The following is a 19,425-nucleotide window of genomic DNA, read 5'->3' as shown; positions in this document are numbered from 1 at the left end:
GGAGATGACCGTTGAGTGTGTGGCTGTGGGGTTGGTGCAGGGGGCAAGGTTTTAGATTTTTGGATCATTGGGATCCCTTTTGAGGAAGGTGGGAACTGTACAGATTAGATGGTTGCACCTGAACTCGAGGGGTTGCAATATCCTTGCTGGTAGGTTTGCTAGCATGGTTCGTGAGGATTTAAACTAATTTGCAAGGGGGATGGGACCCGGAGCGATAGAGCAGTGAAAGAAGTGCATGGAGTAAAGCCAGATCTAACATATAGAGAGACTTTGAGGAAAGTGAAGAAGAATAAAGGGTGTAAAGGTAGTAAGGAAGAAGGGCGAAAGTGCGTCTACTTCAATTCAAGAAGCATCAAGAACAAAGGTGATGAATTGAGAGCTTGGATACATACATGGAATTATGATGTAGTGGTTATTCCGGAGACTTGGCTGGCACCAGGGCAGGAATGGATTCTCAATATTTCTGGAAGGGGAGGAGGAGTGGCATGACTGGTCAGCTGCAGAAAGGGTGGGTAATGTAGCACTGTCCTCTTTTGTGTCAGTATGGGTGGAATTCTGGAACAGGAAGGGCGAAGCTGCTCTATTGGGAGTATTCAATATGCCCCCTCGTAGCAGTAGGGACAGCGAGGAGCAGATTGGGAGGCAGATTTTGGAAAGGTGCAAAATTAAGTGGGTTGTTATCATGGATGACTTTAACTTCTCTAATGTTGATTGGGAATTGATTAGTTTCAACGGTTTAGACGGGGCAGAGTTAGATAAGTGTGTCCAGAACGGATTCCTGTCACAGTGTGTTGAGAGGCCGACTGGGGGAATGCCTAGTAGATCTAGTATTACAAAACGAACTGGGTCAGGTCACAGATCTCACAATAGGGGAACATCTGGGGGACAGTAACCACCGCTCCCTGCTCTTTAGAATTATCATGGAAAAGGCTAGAATCAGAGAGGACAGGAAATATTTCAATTCGGGAAGGGAAAATATGAAGCTAGCAGACAAGAATTTGCGGGTGTGAATTGGGATAATAATTTTCAGGGAAATGAACTATGGACATAGAACCATAGAACCACAGAACATTGCGGCACAGAAACTGGTCTATTGTCCCTTTTTGGCTGTGCCTAAACATTTTTCTGGCCAGTCACACTGACCTGCACCTGGACCATATACCTCCATATCCCTCTCACCCATGTACCTGGCCGGGATATTCTTAAATGTTAAAAGTGAACTTTTCCCCCTTCACCCTTAACCCATGTCCTCTGTTTTTTTTTTCCTTCCCTAGCCTCAGTGGAAAAAGCCCGCTTGCATTCACTCTATCTATACCCATTATAATTTTATATACCTCTATCAAATCTCCCCTCGTTCTTCTACGCTCCAGGGAATAAACTCCTAATCTAAACTATATAACCATAAAACAATTACAGCAAGGAAAAAGGCCAGCTCGGTCATTCTAGTCCGTGCCGAACGCTTACTCTCACCTAGAAACACCGACCTGCACTCATCCCATAACCTTCCATTTCTTTTCTGTCCATATACCTCTGTAATTTTACTTCAAATGACAATATCGAACCTGCCTCTACCACTTCTACTGGAAGCTCGTTACACACAGCTAAGACTCTCTGAGTAAAGAAGTTCCCCCTGGTGTTTCCCCTAAACTTTTACCACTTAAATCTCAACTGATGTCCTCTTGTTTCAATCTCCCCTACTCTCAATGGAAAAAGCCTATCCACGTCAACTCTACCTATCCGCCGCTTAATTTTAAATACTTCTATCAAGGCCCCACTCAACCTTCTACGCTCCAACGAACAAAGGTCTAACTTGGTCAACCATTCTCAGTAAGTTAGGTGCTGAAACCCAGGTAACATTCCAGTAAATTTTCTCTGTACTCTCTCTATTTTGTTGATATCTTTCCTATAATTTGGTGACCAAAACTGTACACAATACTCCTAATAAGGCCTTACAATGCCTTGTACATTTTTAACCATACATCTCAACTCCTATACTCAATGCTCTGATTTATAAAGGACAGCATAACAACAGTTTTCTTTACCACCCTATCCACTTGAGATTCCATCCTCAAGGAACTATGCACCATTATTCCTAGATCACTCTGTTCTACTTCATTCTTCAATGGCCTACCATTTAACATGTTAGTCCTATTTTGATTAGTCCTACCAAAATGTAGCACCTCACACTTATCAACATTAAACTCCATCTGCCGTCGTTCAGCCCACTCTTCTAACTGGGCTAAACCCCTGTGCAAGCATTGAAAACCTACTTCATTATCTACGACGCCACATATCTTAGTATCATCTGCATACTTACTAATCCAATTTACCACCCCATCATCCACATCATTAATGCATATGACAAATAACATTAGACCCCGTACAGATCCCTGAGGCACAGCACTAGTCACCGGCCTCCAACCTGACAAACAGTTATCCACCACTACTCTCTGGCATCTCCCATCTAGCCACTGTTGAATCCATTTTACTACTTCAATATTAATACCTAATGATTGAAACTTCCTTACTAACCTTCCGTGTGGAACCTTGTCAAATCTATTCAACCTTTCTTTGTAACTCAGTTTCTCAAGTCCCGGCAACATCCATGTAAACCTTCACAGCATTCTTACCTTATTAATATCGTTCCTGTAATTCGATGACCAAACCGCCACGCAATACTCCAAATTCGGCCTCACAAATGCCTTATACAACCTCATCATAACGTTCCAATTCTTATACTCAATACTTATATACATGGCCAATGTACCAATAGCTCTCTTTGCTAAGCTACCTACCTGTGATGGCACTTATAGGAAATTTTCAATCTGTATTCCCAGATCCCTCTGTTCTACTGCACTCTTCAGTGCCCTGCCATTTACCTTGCATGTTCTACCTTGGTTTGCCCTTCCAAAGTGCAATACCTCACTCTTGTCTTTATTAAACTCCATCTGCCGCTCTTCAGCCTATTTTACCAGCTGGTACAAATGCCTTTGCAAGCTTTGAAAATCTTCCTCACTGTCCACTACACCTCCAATCTTTTTATCATCAGCACATTTGCTGATCCAATTTACCACATTATCATCCAGCTCATTGATATAGATGACAAATAAAAATGGACCTAGCACTGATCCCTGTGGCACACCACTAGTCACAGGCACACAAGTAGTCACAGGACATATGGTCGATGTTTAGGGATCTCTTGCAGGATGTTAGGGATAAATTTGTCTCGATGAGGAAGATAAAGAATGGTAGGGTGAAGGAACAATGGTTAACAAGTGAGGTGGAAAATATAGCAGGTGGAAGAAGGCAGCATACATGCTGTTTAGGAAGCAAGGAACAGATGGATCTATTGAGGAATATAAGATAGCAAGAAAGGAGCTTAAGAGGGGTCTCAGGAGAGCCAGAAGCGGCCATGAGAAGGCCTTGGCGAGTAGGGTAAGGCATTCCTCCGTTCTGTGAAGTATAAAAGGAAGACAGGAGTGAAGGAAGGACCGATTAGAGATAAAGGTGGGATAAAGTTGTGCCTGGAGACTGCGGAAGGGAGCGAGGTCTTCAATGAATACTTATCATTGGTATTCACCAATGAGAGAGAACTTGATGACGGTGAGGACAATATGATGGACGCTGATGTTCTGGAGCATGAGAGATGAGGAGATGAAGTGTTGGAGTTGTTAAAATTCACTAGAACGCGTAAGTCCAAGGGTCCTGATGGAATATTCCCCAGGCTATTCCACGAGGTGAGGGTAAAGATTGCTGAGCCTCTGGTTAGGATCGTTATGTCCTCGTTGTCCACCGAAAAGTTACCGCAGAATTGGGGGGAGGCGAAAGTTGTCCGCTTGTTCATAAAAGGTAGTAGGGATTGTCCGGGTAAATATAGACCAGTGAGCCTTACTTCGGTGGCGGGAGAGCTGTTGGAAAATATTCTTTGACATATGATCGATGGGCATTTAGAGAATAATGGTCTGATCAGGGACCGTCAGCATGGCTTTATGAAAGACAGATCTTGTCTAACAAGCCTGATAGATTTATTTGAGGAGTTGACCGGGCTTATAGATGAGGGTAGTGAAGTGGATATGATATACATGGATTTTAGTAAAGCATTTGACAAGTTACCACACGGTAGGCTTATTCAGAATGACAGAAGGCATGGAATCCAGGGAGGTTTGGCCAGGTGGATTCCGAATTGGCTTGCCTGCTGAAGGCAGAGGGTTATGGCGGAGGGAGTACATGCAGATTGGAGGGTTGTGACCAGCGGTGTCCCACAAGGATCTGTTCTGGGACCTCGACTTCTCGTGAATTTTATTATCGACCTGGAAGTGTGAGTAGAACGGTGGGTTGGCAAGTTTGCAGACGACACAAAGGTTGTTGATGTTGTAGATAACTGTAGAGGATTGTGGAAAATTGCAGAGAGACATTGATTGGATGCAGAAGTTGGCTGAGAAGTAGCAGTTGGTGTTCAAACCGGGGAAGTGTGAGATGATACACTTTGTAAGGACAATCTCCAAGGCAATGTAAAAAGTAAATGGCAGGACACATGGTAGTGTGGAGGAGCAGAGGGATCTGGGTGTACATATACACAGATCCCAAAAAGTTGCCTCAAAGGTAGATAGGGGACTTAAGAAAGCTTATGGGGTGTTAGCTTTCAGAAGTCGAGGGATAGAGTTTAAAAGTTCTGAGAACATAGAACAGTACAGCACATTACAGGCCCTTTGGCCCACAGTGTTGTGCCGACCCTCAAACCCTGCCTCCCATATAACCCCTCACCTTAAATTCCTCCATATTCCTGTCTGGTAGTCTTTTGAACTTCTCTCGTGTATCTGTCTCAACCACTCAGTGAGTGAAAAACCTTCCTCTAATATCCCTCCTGAAATTCTCTCCCCTTACCTTAAAGTCATGTCCTCTTGAACTGAGCAGTGGTGCCCTGGGGAAGAGGAGCTGACAGCCCATTCTGTCTATTCCTCTTAATATCTTGTACACCTCTATCATGTCTCCTCTCATTCTCCTTCTCTTCAAAGAGTAATGCCCGAGCTCCCTTAATCTCTGATCATAATCCATACTCTCTAAACCAGGCAGAATCCTGGTAAATCTCCTCTGTACCCTTTCCAGTGCTTCCACATCCTTCCTGGCGTGAGGAGACGGGAACTGGACACGGTACTCCAAGTGTGGCCTAAGCAGTATTTTATATCCCTACTACCTTATCCCTAGCCCTACTACATTTTTTTTTTAAAAAGGGAACAACATTAGCCTCCCTCCAATCCTCTGGTACCATTCCCATGGACAACGAGGACATAAAGATCCTAGCCACAGGCTCGGCAATCTCTTCCCTCGCCTCGTGGAGCAGCCTGAGGAATATTCCGTCAGTCCCCGGGGACTTCTCCGTCCTAATACATTTTAACAACTCCAACACCTCTTCTCCCTTAATAATAACATGCTCTAGAACATCAACCTCACTCATATTGTCCTCTCCATCATCGGTCCTATCTTCACTCTATCGCTCTTTTTTTGTTCACATAATTGAAGAATGCCTTGGTGTTTTCCTTTACCCTACTCGCCAAGGCCTTCTCATGCCCCCTTCTTGCCCTTCTCAGCCCCTTCTTAAGCTCCTTTCTTGCTACCCTATATTCCTCAATGGACACATCTGAACCTTGCTTCCTAAACCTCATGTATGCTGCCTTCTTCCACCTGTCTAGATTTTTCACTTCAATTGTCACCCATGGTTCCTTCACCCTACCATTCTTTATCTTCCTCACCGGGAGAAATTTATCCCTAACATCCTGCAAGAGATCCATAAACATCGACCACATGTCCACAGTACATTTCCGTGCAAAAACATCATCACAGTTCACACTGGAAAGATCTAGCCTTAAAGCCTCATAGTTTGTTCTTCACTAATTAAAAATGTTTCTGTCCTCTCTGATTCTATACTTTTCCATGATAATGCTAAAGGCCAGTGAGCGGTGATCAGTGTCCCCCAGATGCTCCCCCACTGACAGATCTGTGACCTGACCCGGTACGTTACCTAATACTAAATCTAGTATGTCATTCCCCCTAGTTGGCCTGTCAACATACTGTGACAAGAATTCATCCAGGGCACACTTAACAAACTCTGCCCCATCCAAGCCCTTGGAACTAATCAGGTGCCAATCAATATTAGGGAAGTTAAAGTCACCCATGGTAACAACATTGTTATGTTTGCACCTTTCCAAAACCTTCCTCCCAATCTGCTCCTCGGTATCTCTGTTGCTACCAGGTGCCTATAAAATACCTCCAGTAGAGTAACTGGTCCCTTCCTGTTCCTGACTTTTACCCAAACTGACTCAAAAGAGGATCCTGCTACATTACCCACCCTTTCTGCAGCTGTAATAGTATCCCAGACCAGTAATGCCACCCCTCCTCCCCTTTGACCCCCCTCTATCTATTTTGAAGTACTGAGTTCCAGGAATATTGAGTATCCATTTCTGCCCTGGTGCCAGCCAATTCTCTGTCTTGGTCACTACATCATATTTCCATGTATGTCTCCAAGCTCTCAGTTCATCTCCTTTCTTCCTGATGATTCCTGCATTGAAGTACACGCACTTTAGCCCTTCTACCTTACAATCTTTAGACCCTTTATTCTGCCTCTCTTTCCTCAATGCCTGTCTATATGTTAGATCTGGCTTTACTCCATGCACTTCTTTCGCTGCTCTGTTGCTCCGGGTTCCATCCCCCTTGCAAATTGGTTTAAACCCTCCCGAACCATGGTAGCAAACCTACCTGCAAGGATATTGTTCCCCGCCGAGTTCAGGTTCAACCCAGACAATCCGTAAACGTTCTACCTTCCCCAGAATAGATCCCAATGATTCAAAAATCTAAAATACTACTCCCTGCACCAACCCATCATCGACGCATTCAACTGCTATCTCCTCCAATTCTTACCATCACTATCACGTAGCACTGGCAGCAATCCTGAGAACGCCACCCTTGAGGTCCTGTTCTTCAGCCTTCTGCCTAGTTTCCGAAACTCACACTTCAGGACCTCATCACTCTTCCTGCCTATGTCGTTGTTACCAACATGTATCACGACTTCTGGTTGCCTTCTCCCTCGTACCAGAATGCCATCCACCCGGTAAGAGACATCCCGGACCCTGGAACCCGGGTGGCAACAAACCTTGCGGATGTCCTTCTCACGTCCACAAAATCTCCTGTCTGCTCCCCTGACTATAGAGTCTCCAATGACGACAGCTCTCCTCTTCTCCGTCCCATCCTTCTGCATCACAGGGTCAGACTCAGTGCCAGAGGCCCTGCCATCGTGGCTCACACCTGGTCAGTCATCCTCGCCAACAGCATCCAGGACGGAAAACTTGTTATTCAGAGGAATGGCTACAGGGGTGCTCTGCACTACCTGTCTACTCTCCTTCACTTTCCCCCCTCGGACTGTCACCCAACGACCTGCTTCCTGCAGCCTAGGTGTGACTACCTCCTTGTAGCTCTCATCTATGACTGCCTAATTTTCCCTTATGAGTCGAAGGTCATCCAGCTGCTGCTCCAGATTCCTCACACGGTCTTCCATATCGGCCAGCAGCAAGCATCTCTGGTAGATGTGACTCTGCAGGAGAGGGGAGATCCCCCAAGACTGCCACATCTCATAGGAGAGGTACATCACCGTCTCAGGAGGCATTGCTAAGATTAACTGGGAACAAGCTCGTCCACCGCCTCTTCTCGCCAAAGTCTCTCAGGTCAAGCCTCAAATCTTCACTCCTTCACTGGCCCACTCACTCACTGGCCACTTTCCACAGGAAAGTGAGGTAATGGTGTAGCTCTATGAAACTCAAGTTAGGCCACACTTGGAGTACTGTGCCCAGTTCTGGTCGTCTCACTATAGGAAGTATGTGGAAGCATTGGAAAGTGTACAGAGGAGATTTACCAGGATGCTGCCTGGTTTAGAGAGTCTGAATTATGATCAGAGATTAAGATAGATAGATAGATAGATAGATAGATAGATAGATAGATAGATAGATAGATAGATAGATAGATAGATAGATAGATAGATAGATAGATAGATAGATAGATAGATAGATAGATAGATAGATACTTTATTCATCCCCATGGGGAAATTCAACTTTTTTTCCAATGTCCCATACACTTGTTGTAGCAAAACTAATTACATACAATACTTAACTCAGTAAAAAATATGATATGCATCTAAATCACTATCTCAAAAAGCATTAATAATAGCTTTTAAAAAGTTCTTAAGTCCTGGCGGTAGAATTGTAAAGCCTAATGGCATTGGGGAGTATTGACCTCTTCATCCTGTCTGAGGAGCATTGCATCGATAGTAACCTGTCGCTGAAACTGCTTCTCTGTCTCTGGATGGTGCTATGTAGAGGATGTTCAGAGTTATCCATAATTGACCGTAGCCTACTCAGCGCCCTTCGCTCAGCTACCGATGTTAAACTCTCCAGTACTTTGCCCACGACAGAGCCCGCCTTCCTTACCAGCTTATGAAGACGTGAGGCGTCCCTCTTCTTAATGCTTCCTCCCCAACACGCCACCACAAAGAAGAGGGCGCTCTCCACAACTGACCTATAGAACATCTTCAGCATCTCACTACAGACATTGAATGACGCCAACCTTCTTAGGAAGTACTTTATTCTTTGGAGAGAAGGAGGATAGAGGAGACATGATAGGGGTATACAAGATATTAAGAGGAATAGACAGAGTGGACGGCTAGCGCCTCTTTGCCTCATAATACAGGACCTGGCTTTAACGTAAGGGGTAGGAAGTTGAAGGGGGATTATAGAGGAAGATTTTTAAAAAAAAAATATTCAGAGAGTGGTTCATGCGTGCAATGCACTGCCTCAGTCAGTAGTGGAGGCAAATTCATCAGTGAAATTTAAGAGGCTGCTGGACAGGTATGTGGGGCAGGGTTTACGGGTCAGCTTAACATTGTGGGCCGAAATGCCTATACTGTGCTGTACAATTCTATGCTCTATCATCTGTAACACGGGCACACCCCTAACACACCTAATACACACGCCTAACACACACCATGACAAAAACACGGCCTTGACTGTAACACAATCAGGATTCAGGCTAACTGCGACACGCCATTCAGCATAACATCAACAAACCTCTTACCGTATTACGATCACGACATTCAACGAGACACAGATACACTCCTATCCGCGACACAGACACGACCATCGCCGTGACACGCACATGGCTGTCACACTGACCGCATGGTACCCTTCAGTAACATCGACATGTCCCTGACCGTGTCACTGATAAATTGCTCAAACGACACCGAAACACACCTCACAGTGACACCTCACCCTGACACAGGCAAACCCCTTAACGTGATACCGACAGCTAAATTCACAATAACACCGACACGCTCTTCACCGTGACCCTGAGGTAACGTACACCGTGACACCTTCACGCTCCTCAATGTGATCCGCTCCGCACCGCATCGTGAAAACGAGTCAGAAGTCACTTTAACACGCCTTAGTGAGACAGTATCGCTCCTCAACATAAAAACCGATGCACCGCTCGCTAAGGCAATTACCCACACCTCACCCTGACACAAGCAAACCCCTTAACGTGATACCCACACACAAATTCACAATGACACCGCCATACTACTCTCTGTGACACCGACACACACCTCAGCGTGACCGTCTCACATGCAGCGTGGCCATGACATGTCTCTCACCGTGACACTGACATACCCCGCTCTGTGAGACCAGCGCACCCCACACCATGACACAGATACTGTACCTACGGTGACACCACAAGGCCCCTCACACTGACAATTTCCTCGACTTCACATCGAGATACACTTCATTGTGATCCGGCTCACCCCTCGCCGGGACACAGAAACTCCTCACAGTTTCCTCACACGTCCCTCACAGCAAATCGGACATGTCCAGCATGATACTGACGCAAACCCCCATTGTAACATCAACATCTTCACCGGGATATTGATATACACCATAGTGTGACACAGGCACGTCCCTCACAGCAAATCGGATATGTCCAGCATGATACTGACGCAAACCCCCATTGTAACATCAACAACATCTTCACCGGGACATTGATATACACCATAGTGTGACACAGACACGTTCCTCGAGTTGGCGTTGACGACTCTCACTGTGCCACCAGCACCTCCTTCACTGTCACACCCTTCACCGTGACACTGACACAACAAAATAATAATATTGCATAGTTCCCTGAAGGTGGAATCTCATGTGGATAGGGTGGTGAAGAACGCTTTTGGTATACTGGCCTTTATAAATCAGAGCATTGAATATAGGAGTTGGAATGTAATGTTAAAATTGTACAAGGCATTGGTGAGGCCAAATTTGGAGTATCGTGTACATTTCTGGTCACCGAATTATAGGAAAGATAATAACAAAACAGAAAGAGTACAGAGGAGATTTACCAGAATGTTACCTGGGTTTAAGCACCTAAGTTACAGGGAAAGGCTAAACAAGTTAGGTCATTATCCTTTGGAGCGTAGAAGGTTGAGGGGAGACTTGATAGAGGTATTTAAATTTATGAGAGGGATAGATAGAGTTGACGTGAATAACCCTTTTTTCCATTGAGAGTAGGGTAGATTCAAACAAAAGGACATGAGTTGAGAGTTAAGGGGCAAAAGTTTAGGGTCAACACGAGGGAGAACTTCTTTACTCAGAGAGTGGTAGCTGTGTGGAGCGAGCTTCCAGTAGAAGTGGTAGTGGCAGGTTCGGTATTGTCATTTAAAGTAAAATTTAATGTATATGGACAGGAAAGGAGTGGAGGGTTATGGGCTGAGTGTGAGTCAGTGGGACTAGGCGAGGGTAAGCGTTCGGCACAGACCAGAAGGGCCGAGATAGCCTGTTTCCATGCTGTAATTGTTATATTGTCACATGGTTATGATCTCCGTGACCCGTTCGGTAGCGTGACGCTGACTCACGTGTCACTGTAAACGCTAAACATCCTTCACCATCTCTCTCAGTATCACAGATTCGTCAGTCTAAGGAAACCTGCCATCGAAACTACAATGAGTTAAAATCAACCCTTCAATCCAAGCTTTCTGCGCTCAACTCTAATCTGTCCGATCTCCGTCACCAGATCTGTGAATTGTTGACCAGAAGCAGAGGTGAGGCATCATCGCCCTCTTTCACCCGCTCCTCATCACAGGGCAGGCATGGAGAGAGAAAGCGTCACTCTGTGCTTGACACCGGGAGTGTGTGAAGAGATGGTATGGAGCGTGATTCACTCTGTGTTTGACCCGGTGAGTGTGTGATGGGGCTGCGTAGAGGAAATTTCACTCTTTCACTGAAATCCAGGAGAGTGTGATGGGACGTTGTGGAGGTGGATTCACTCTGTGTCTGACCACTGGATTGTGAGACGTAAAATTACAGGTTCACTGTATTCCCACTCCTGGAATGTCTGATGGGACAGTATGGATCCAACTTCACTCTGTGACTGACAGCGGGATTGTGTGATGGGACAGTGCCCAGAGAGATTCACCGCAAGTCTGACGCTGAAGTGCGTTATTGAACCGTGGAGAGAGCGTTTCACTCTGAATCCGGAAGTATGTGATTGGATCGTGGAGAGAGCTTAAGTCTGTGTCTGACTCCCGGAGTGTGTGATAGGATCGTGGACAGACAGCTTCAGTATGCGTCTGAATCGGGGAGTGTGTGATGGGACGTTGCAGAGGGAGCTTCGCTCTGTGTCTGACTCCCGGAGTTTGTAATGGGATCGTAGAGAGAGAGCGTTTGTGTTTGATTCCAGGACTGTGTAATGGGACTGCGCAGAGAGACGTTCATTCTATGTGACACCGGATTCTGTGATTGGATATTGTGGAGGGAGTCTGACCCCGTGAGTGTGCCATGGGAGGGTGTGGGCGGAGCTTCGTTTTGTGTGAGAACACAAGTGGGTGTGATGGAACGGTTCAGTGAGAGCCTCACTCTGTGACCCGCCAGGAAATTTGCGATGGGACGTAAGGATAGAGATTCACACTGTGTTAGACTCGGGGGTGTGAGATGACACTCTGTGTCTGAAATTTGCTATGTGGTGCGTTGAGAAGCAGACGATGGAGAATCACTCTCACTCCGATATTCGTCGTGTGCGCTGACGGAGTTTCTTTCTGTGTCTGACCGCTGGAGAGTGTGATGGGGCCGTGGAGAGAGAGATTCACACTGCGTCTGATCAAGTTGTGTGTGATTGGACTTTGTAGAGGATATATATTCTGTTCCCTGATCCAGGAGTGTGTGAGGGGCGGTGTTGAGTGAGATTTACTCAGTGTTTGACCCCGGGAGTGTGTGATGAGACGATGTGGAAGGAGTAACACTCAGAATTCAATGTAGGCGGAAGCTTCACTCCACGTTTGAACCCCGGAGTTTATAACAGGCAGTGTGCACGGAGCTTCACTCCACGTCTGACCCCGGGCGTTTATAAAAGGCAGTGTGCACGGAGCTTCACTCCACGTCTGACCCCGGGCGTTTATAAAAGGCAGTGTGCACGGAGCTTCACTCCACGTCTGACCCCGGGCGTTTATAAAAGGCAGTGTGCACGGAGCTTCACTCCACGTCCGACCCCGGGCGTTTATAAAAGGCAGTGTGCACGGAGCTTCACTCCACGTCTGACCCCGGGCGTTTATAAAAGGCAGTGTGCATGGAGCTTCACTCCACGTCTGACCCCGGGCGTTTATAAAAGGCAGTGTGCACGGAGCTTAACTCCACGTCCGACCCCGGGCGTTTATAAAAGGCAGTGTGCACGGAGCTTCACTCCACGTCTGACGCCTGGAGTGTGTGATGGGTCCGTGGAGAGAGAGATTCAATCTGCGTCTGACCGTGTTAGTGTGTGATCGGACGGTGTAGGGATCTTAAATCTGTGTCTCACCCCGTGTATGTATGATGGGACTCTGTGTTTGACACAGTGCGTATGTGATGAGAAGCTATGGAGGGAAGGGTGGTGGGTGAGATATTTTGGGGGTGGGGTCATGCGTGTGTCTCACACAGGGAACGCTGACGCATGCCTGGAGAGGAGGCATGACAGAGGTATACAAGATATTTAGTGGAATAGATAGAGTGGGTAGCCAACGCCTCTTCCCCAGGGCACCACTGCTCAACACAAGAGGACATGGCTTTAAGGTAAGGGGAGGGAAATTGAAGGGGGATATTAGATGAAGGTTTTTCACTCAGAGAGCAGTAGTTGCGTGGAATGAACACTGATTCTGTGGTGGAGGCAAATATACTCATGAAATTTAAGAGACTACTAGACAGGTACATGGAGGAAATTATAGTGTTTGGGCGTTATATGGGAGGCAGGGTTTAAGTGTCGGCACAACATTGTGGGCCACGGGGCATGTACTGTGCTGTATTATTTTATGTTCTATTCAATCTGTGTCTTGACCCCAGGAGTGTGTGATGGATGCTGTGGAGGGAACTTCAATGTGTCTGATCCTTGTTAATTTACGATGGGACGCTGTGGAGGGATATTCACTCTGTGTCTGACCTCAGGTGTGCGTGATGGGACCGCGTGGAGGCAGTTTCATTCTGTGTGTCACCCCGGGTGTGTGTGATGGGGAAGTGTGAAGGGAGATTCACTCTTTGTGTCACTGTTCCTTGTCCCTGATTTTCAGACCAAACGTGTTCCGGGGACTGGGTCTCAAATAAACACCAGTGTTATTACGTATCCACGTTTGAAACATCTTTCCCCGGAGCGAAGCAAGAATGTTCAAACCGTGATTCAAGGCTGCTGGAAATCAATTCAGGTGATGAAGCGGTATGTGTCACAGCACGAGAAGATCCCACAGTAACATAGGAATCATCACACACACCCCGGGGTCAGACAGAGAGTGAATCTCCCTCCCCACCGTCCCATCACACATTCCCGGGGTGAGACACAGAGTGAATCTCCCTCCACACCGTCCCATCACACACTCCCGGGGTGAGACACAGAGTGAATCTCCCTCCACACCGTCCCATCACACACTCCCGGGGTCAGACACAGAGTGAATCTCCCACCACGTCACCCCATCACACACTCCCGGGGTCAGACTCAGAGTGAATTTCCCTCCACACCGTCCCATCACACACACCCGGGTTGAGACACAGAGTGAATCTCCCACCACGTCACCCCATCACACACTCCCGGGGTCAGACACAGAGTGCATCTCCCTGCACACCGTCCCATCACAGATTCCTGTTATAATCAATAGAGAGAAGGCACGTAGATAGTTGTCAATTCTTGGCATTAATCAAGTAAATTTAACTTCCCAGCGCTTTGTATCCCACAATCTTCGGGACAACAACCTTGTTTACTGGACTGAAAAATGCGAAAACGGGTGAGATTATCACTAATCTGTGGGGTGAAGATTGGTTATTGGCATAGTCCTGACGAGGGAAAATGGTATTCCTTTACAGACTGAAGTCGTTTTGACGTGAAAGGGAGGGGCATTGTGATTTGTTTGTAGACTGTACGTGGGTAGGGAGTAGGGTGTTTCAATGGGAACATTTTGGGGCCGACACGTGTCTGTCGGGGAAGGACAGGGCAGTGGGAATATTTCGGAAACTGCCTGGGGGCAGTGGGGAGAGATCACTGACAGAGATTATTTTGGTTCTGACGCATGTGGGTGATGAGAGCGCGGTACAGTGGGATCATTTTGGAGATAGTCGCCGGGCTATGAGGAGAGGGAGCAACAGTGGAATTAGTTTGGTGAATGACATGGATCTGAGGGTGAGAGTAGGACAACTGGATTGATTTGGAGACCATACACAGTGAGTGAACGTGATTAGATTGTGAATTGACGCAAGGATGTGAGAGAGAGGGTGCCAGTGGTATAAGTCTGGAGGCGGACCAGAGGCGATGGGGAGAGCGCGGTGTAGTGGGATATGTCAGGAGACAGACACGAAGCTCTGGGTAGAGGAAGGGACAACGAGATGAACCTGGAACCACACAGGGCTGAGGGAGGAATGTGGAACAGTGGGATTCATTTCGGGTCTCCATAGGTCTGTGGGGAGACTGGGACAGTGGGGTTTGTTCGGGGACTGAAACAGATCAGAGGGCGGAGGGTGGGCCTGTTCGATTCGTATGGGGACTGAAAGGGGACTGTGGTGGGGAAGCGGTTCGGTGGGATTAGTTTGGGGTATACGGAGCTGTGAGGAAATATTGGGTCTGTACGATTAGTTTGGGGACTGACACAGGATTGTGGGGAGACATTGGGACCGTGGTATTTTTTCTGGGTTCCGGCACGGGGCTGTGGGGAGAGAGTGGTTGAGTGGAATGAGTTTGGGGACTGAAAGGGGACTGTGGCGGGGAAGCGGTTTGGTGGGATTAGTTTGGGGGATACGGGGCTGTGAGGAAATATTGGGTCAGTACTATTAGTTAGGGAACTGACACAGGATTATGGGGAGACATTGCGACCGTAGTGTCTGCCTGGGTACTGACACGGGGCCGTGGGGGGAGAGTGGTTCAATAGGATGAACTTGGGGACTCATACAGGCAGTTAGGAGAGATCGAATGCATGGGATTATCTTGGGGACGGACTCCGCTCGCTCCTCTACTGAAGCTGTTTTTTCTCTGTTGAAATTGTTTAACCCTCCTGGATAGGACGGTGGGCTGGAGTCTCCTGTACAAGGGGTCCTCTGAATCGCCCGTCTGCAGTCAGTGCGGAAGCAGTAACCCTTGTGATGGTGATCGGCGTTTCATCTGCGAGAGGTCGGCACCTTTGTTCCCGGATATTCCTGAAAAGATCCAGGGTCTCTGTCAACAGCCAGTGGAGTCGACATGAATCAAGTGACTACCCCCAATTTTACTTCCTTCTCTCCCCTACACTCTCACTCCTAAATCCTGTCAAATTCCCTCCTCACCCTCTCTGCCCCTCCCTCCTACTCCATCTGCTTCTCTTGTCGCCATCATATTCTCCCCACCAGACACCGACAAACCCCTCTCGCCGTCGATCCTCTTCGTTCTGGCCATTCCCCCCCGTCCCGCTCTTCCTAGTTCCCTCTACCTTTCACTCTACCCCTCACCTCCCCTTATTACCTCGAACTTTCTCCGCCCGCTCTTTCTCTGCTCCCACTGCCACCTCTCACCTCTTCCCTCTCTCAGGCACTCTGTACCTCCCCTCCCCGTTCTCTCTAAACCCTCCGTTTCCCCGATCTCTCTCTCACTTTCTCCTTTCCACTCTCCCTCACATCAATCCTAGCGGTCTGGTTCTCGACAACCCAACCCTGGGTGAAAGTCTGTGCGCATTCCTTCTGTCTGTGCCCCTCTCGGGTTTATGCAGCTCTGTAATGGTATAACTACGCTCCAGGGAATAAAGTCCCAACCTTTCCTCTTACCCATCCTAACTCAGTCCTCCGAGTTCCGGCAATATCCCCGTAGAACTCCCTGTACAATATATCCAGTTCACTGACATTTTTCCTAAAGCAGGGCGGCCTCACCGACGTCTTCTACCAAGGCAACTTGACCTCCCGACTCCTGTACTTGGTGTGACTGGTGAAGACCAGCGCGCCAAGTGTCCTGTCCACCCCATCGGATGTTTTCCACCGGAATCTCTATTTCAATTATTATCTGAAGCTTATAACCCCTGGAAATTGTTCTTTTGAAGCATCAGTACGGCGCAAAGATGTACAATTAATGTAAATTGCAAATATTAATAAACACCTTAGAAATGTCGAGTTAGTGCTGACGCGTTGAAAGATGTGATGGGGCAGGGGAAGAAGCTGTTACTGAATCGCTGTGTGTGGGTTTTCCGTCTCCCGGAGCTGTCAAATACTCCTCCTATAATACCACGTCCAATCCCGTTATCATTCCCGTGAACCTTATCTAACGTCTCACATCCCCTGTGAGATTAGCGATCGAGACCTGCTCACAAAACTCCAAATTTGACCTCACCAGTGACGTATTAAACCTGAGAATGACGTCAATGCTTCTCCGTCCCAGTCCTCTCGAATTGAATGCTGTCATCGCATTTGCAGTTCAACTAAACAATATCTGAATCGTAAGTGTGTGAAGGGATGGGGAACAGGGAATTCACTCTGTGTCTGGACCAGAAAGAAGGTGATGGGACAGTGTCGAGTAAGAATCACGTGTTTGACCGCCGGGGTCTGCCATGGGACGGTGTGGAGGGAGCTTAACTCTGGGTCTGACCACCAGAGTGTATGATGGGTCGGTGTGGAGGGAGATTCACTCTGTGTCTGACCCCGGGAGTGTGTGATGGGACGGTGTGGAGGGAGATTCACTCTGTGTCTGACCCCGGGAGTGTGTGATGGGTCGGTGTGATTCACTCTGTGTCTGACCCCTGGAGTGTGTGATGGGACGGTGCGGAGGGAGATTCAGTCAGTGTCTGACCCCGGGAGTGTGTGATGGGACGGTGCGGAGGGAGCTTCATTCAATGCTGACTCCGGAAATACGTTATACGACTGTGAGTGGCAGCTTTACTCCTTTTCCGAAACGTTGGGACAGCGCGGAGGGAGCTTCAGTCCTTGTCTGATTCCGAACTAGTGTGATGTATTGTTGGTGAGGGAGCTTCACTCAGTCTCTGCCTCCGGGTGTGAGTGATGGGATGGTAAGGAGGCGTCTCGCTCAGGGTCTGACTGACGGTGTCAGAGACTCATATATATTTCCCCTTGGGACAGCCTCCAATCAGAGTTCGGGAGCAGGCAATGTGTGCAATATAAACCAGTGCCTCGCGTTTGTTTGAACAACAACCAATCCGCAAGGCAGGTTCCTCAGCAAGAGAAAATAAAGATAGAAACATAGGAACATAGAAAACCTACAGCACAATGCAGGCCCTTCGGCCCACAAGGCCCTACCTTTAAAAACATTACTAAGCTTAACTATAGTCCTGTATTTACTAAGCTCCATGTACCTATCAAAATGTCTCTTAAAAGACCCTATCGTATTCGCCTCCACCAGCGTTGCTGGCAACCCATTCAATGCACATACCACTCTCTCAGTAAAATACACCACTGCCATCTCCTCTGTACCGACTCCCCAGCACTCTGAACCCGTGTACTCTTGTGGCAACCATTTCAGCGCCGGGAAAAAGCCTCTGACCATCCACACGATCAATGCCTCTCATCATCTTGTCGTTATATGATGACTCTCTATCAGGTCCTATTGGGAGCAAAATAGACCGAATGTTCAGTTCACAGGAAACTGGGTGACGGTGCGGAGATTCACAGGGGTTAAACATCCAGGCCCAGTACATCGTCCCCCTGTGGCCATGGGGCTGAATAACAGGTCCACCAGTTTGTCTACCTCTGGGCGGGATAGACGGGTTAAAATGATCAAGTCGAGATATGTCTCGGAGGTCAGGACGACACATGAACATCCATGTATACAGCCGAACGAGACAGCGTTTCTCCAGAAACAAGGTGCAAAGCACAATATCGGCATTCAAACGCGGAACAATGCACAAATATTATGGATAAAATAGAAAAATACTAACGCAGCTTCAGGCCCTGTGTCAACTGAATACCTCTGATATCTGCAGTCGACCACAACATTGCCTGTATTCTGCCGAGCAAACACTGGGGGGCAGCACAGACTCCTTCCTGGACGCCACGCCAAACCGGCCTGCCGTGCGCAGCTCCTTCACTTCCTCTGCCAGCGACCGGCTCTCACAGTTTACACATCAACTTGAGTTGAATTGATATCTCAGCGGGAATTTTTGCCATAAAAGATGGGTGAGGTGGACATTAAACTAGAGATACAGGGCGATGAAAACCGTAATGACATCACAGATAGAAGAAAGCTTGTTGAACAGATGTCGTTAAGGCCTCAGACGAAGTCAGGAAGCAAAAAGTTGAGCCTGTTGGAACTCACGTTCTGAGCTGCCTACGTTTCAATGCAGAAAGTATTGTGGGAAAGGCAGATGAGCTCAGGGCGGGGGGTCAAAGTCTGGAAGTATGAGATTGTAGCCAGTAGTGAGACTTGGTTGCAGGAGAGACAGGACCGTTAGCTTAATATTCCGGTTTTCGGCTGTTTTAGTCGCGCTAATGAGCAAATAAGTCAAAGGTGAGGGGCAGCTTTACAGTCAGGGAAAATGTCACGGCGGTGCTTAGTCAGGACAGACTGGGGAACCCGTCCCGATGAGGTTTTTTGGGAAGAACTGAGGAATAAGAAAGGTATGAACTCGATCATGGGGCGATATTTTCAATTACCCGAGGATTCAGAGGAACAAATCTGTAGAGAAACATTAGGTTGTGAAATTGGGTAATTTTAACAGGTATTAACTGTGAGCCCCATTCCGTGAAAGGGCCAGTGGGGTAGTTTCTCAAATGTTTTCAAGAAATTTTCCTTAATCAGTAGGTAGATAATTCCAACCAGAGTGCACAATACTGGATATCCTCCTGCGGAATGGAACAAGGCAGGGGACCAAAGTTTGTGCAGGTGACCATTTTGCATCTCGTGATGATATTGCGATTAGATTCAGGGTGATTA

At 47.5% G+C, this 19,425-nt stretch overlaps 1 protein-coding gene across 3 annotated transcripts in view; it reads left to right on the top strand.

Moving 5' to 3' along the window:
• The window catches only part of LOC140720033 (oxidized low-density lipoprotein receptor 1-like), a 38,647-nt gene extending 22,207 nt beyond the window's left edge, over positions 1–16,440 (top strand). For 2 of the 3 annotated variants that reach the window (XM_073034933.1, XM_073034931.1), the window contains exons 6-10: positions 10,979–11,122; positions 13,613–13,755; positions 14,253–14,317; positions 15,583–15,768; positions 16,408–16,440. In XM_073034933.1, coding sequence (XP_072891034.1) covers positions 10,979–11,122; positions 13,613–13,755; positions 14,253–14,317; positions 15,583–15,763 — 533 coding nt within the window. In that variant the 3' untranslated portion in view covers positions 15,764–15,768; positions 16,408–16,440. Of the gene's footprint in view, positions 1–10,978; positions 11,123–13,612; positions 13,756–14,252; positions 14,318–15,582; positions 16,164–16,407 lie in introns of those variants that run through there. The other variant, XM_073034932.1, reaches the window with a different exon arrangement.
• Positions 16,441–19,425: the final 2,985 nt, after the last annotated feature.

The sequence above is a fragment of the Hemitrygon akajei genome, unplaced genomic scaffold (genome assembly GCF_048418815.1).
Source record: "Hemitrygon akajei unplaced genomic scaffold, sHemAka1.3 Scf000035, whole genome shotgun sequence".
Taxonomy (NCBI): Eukaryota; Metazoa; Chordata; class Chondrichthyes; order Myliobatiformes; family Dasyatidae; genus Hemitrygon; species Hemitrygon akajei.
The sequence above is the reverse complement of the archived record's forward strand: the minus strand, read 5'-3'. Positions and strand labels throughout refer to the sequence as shown.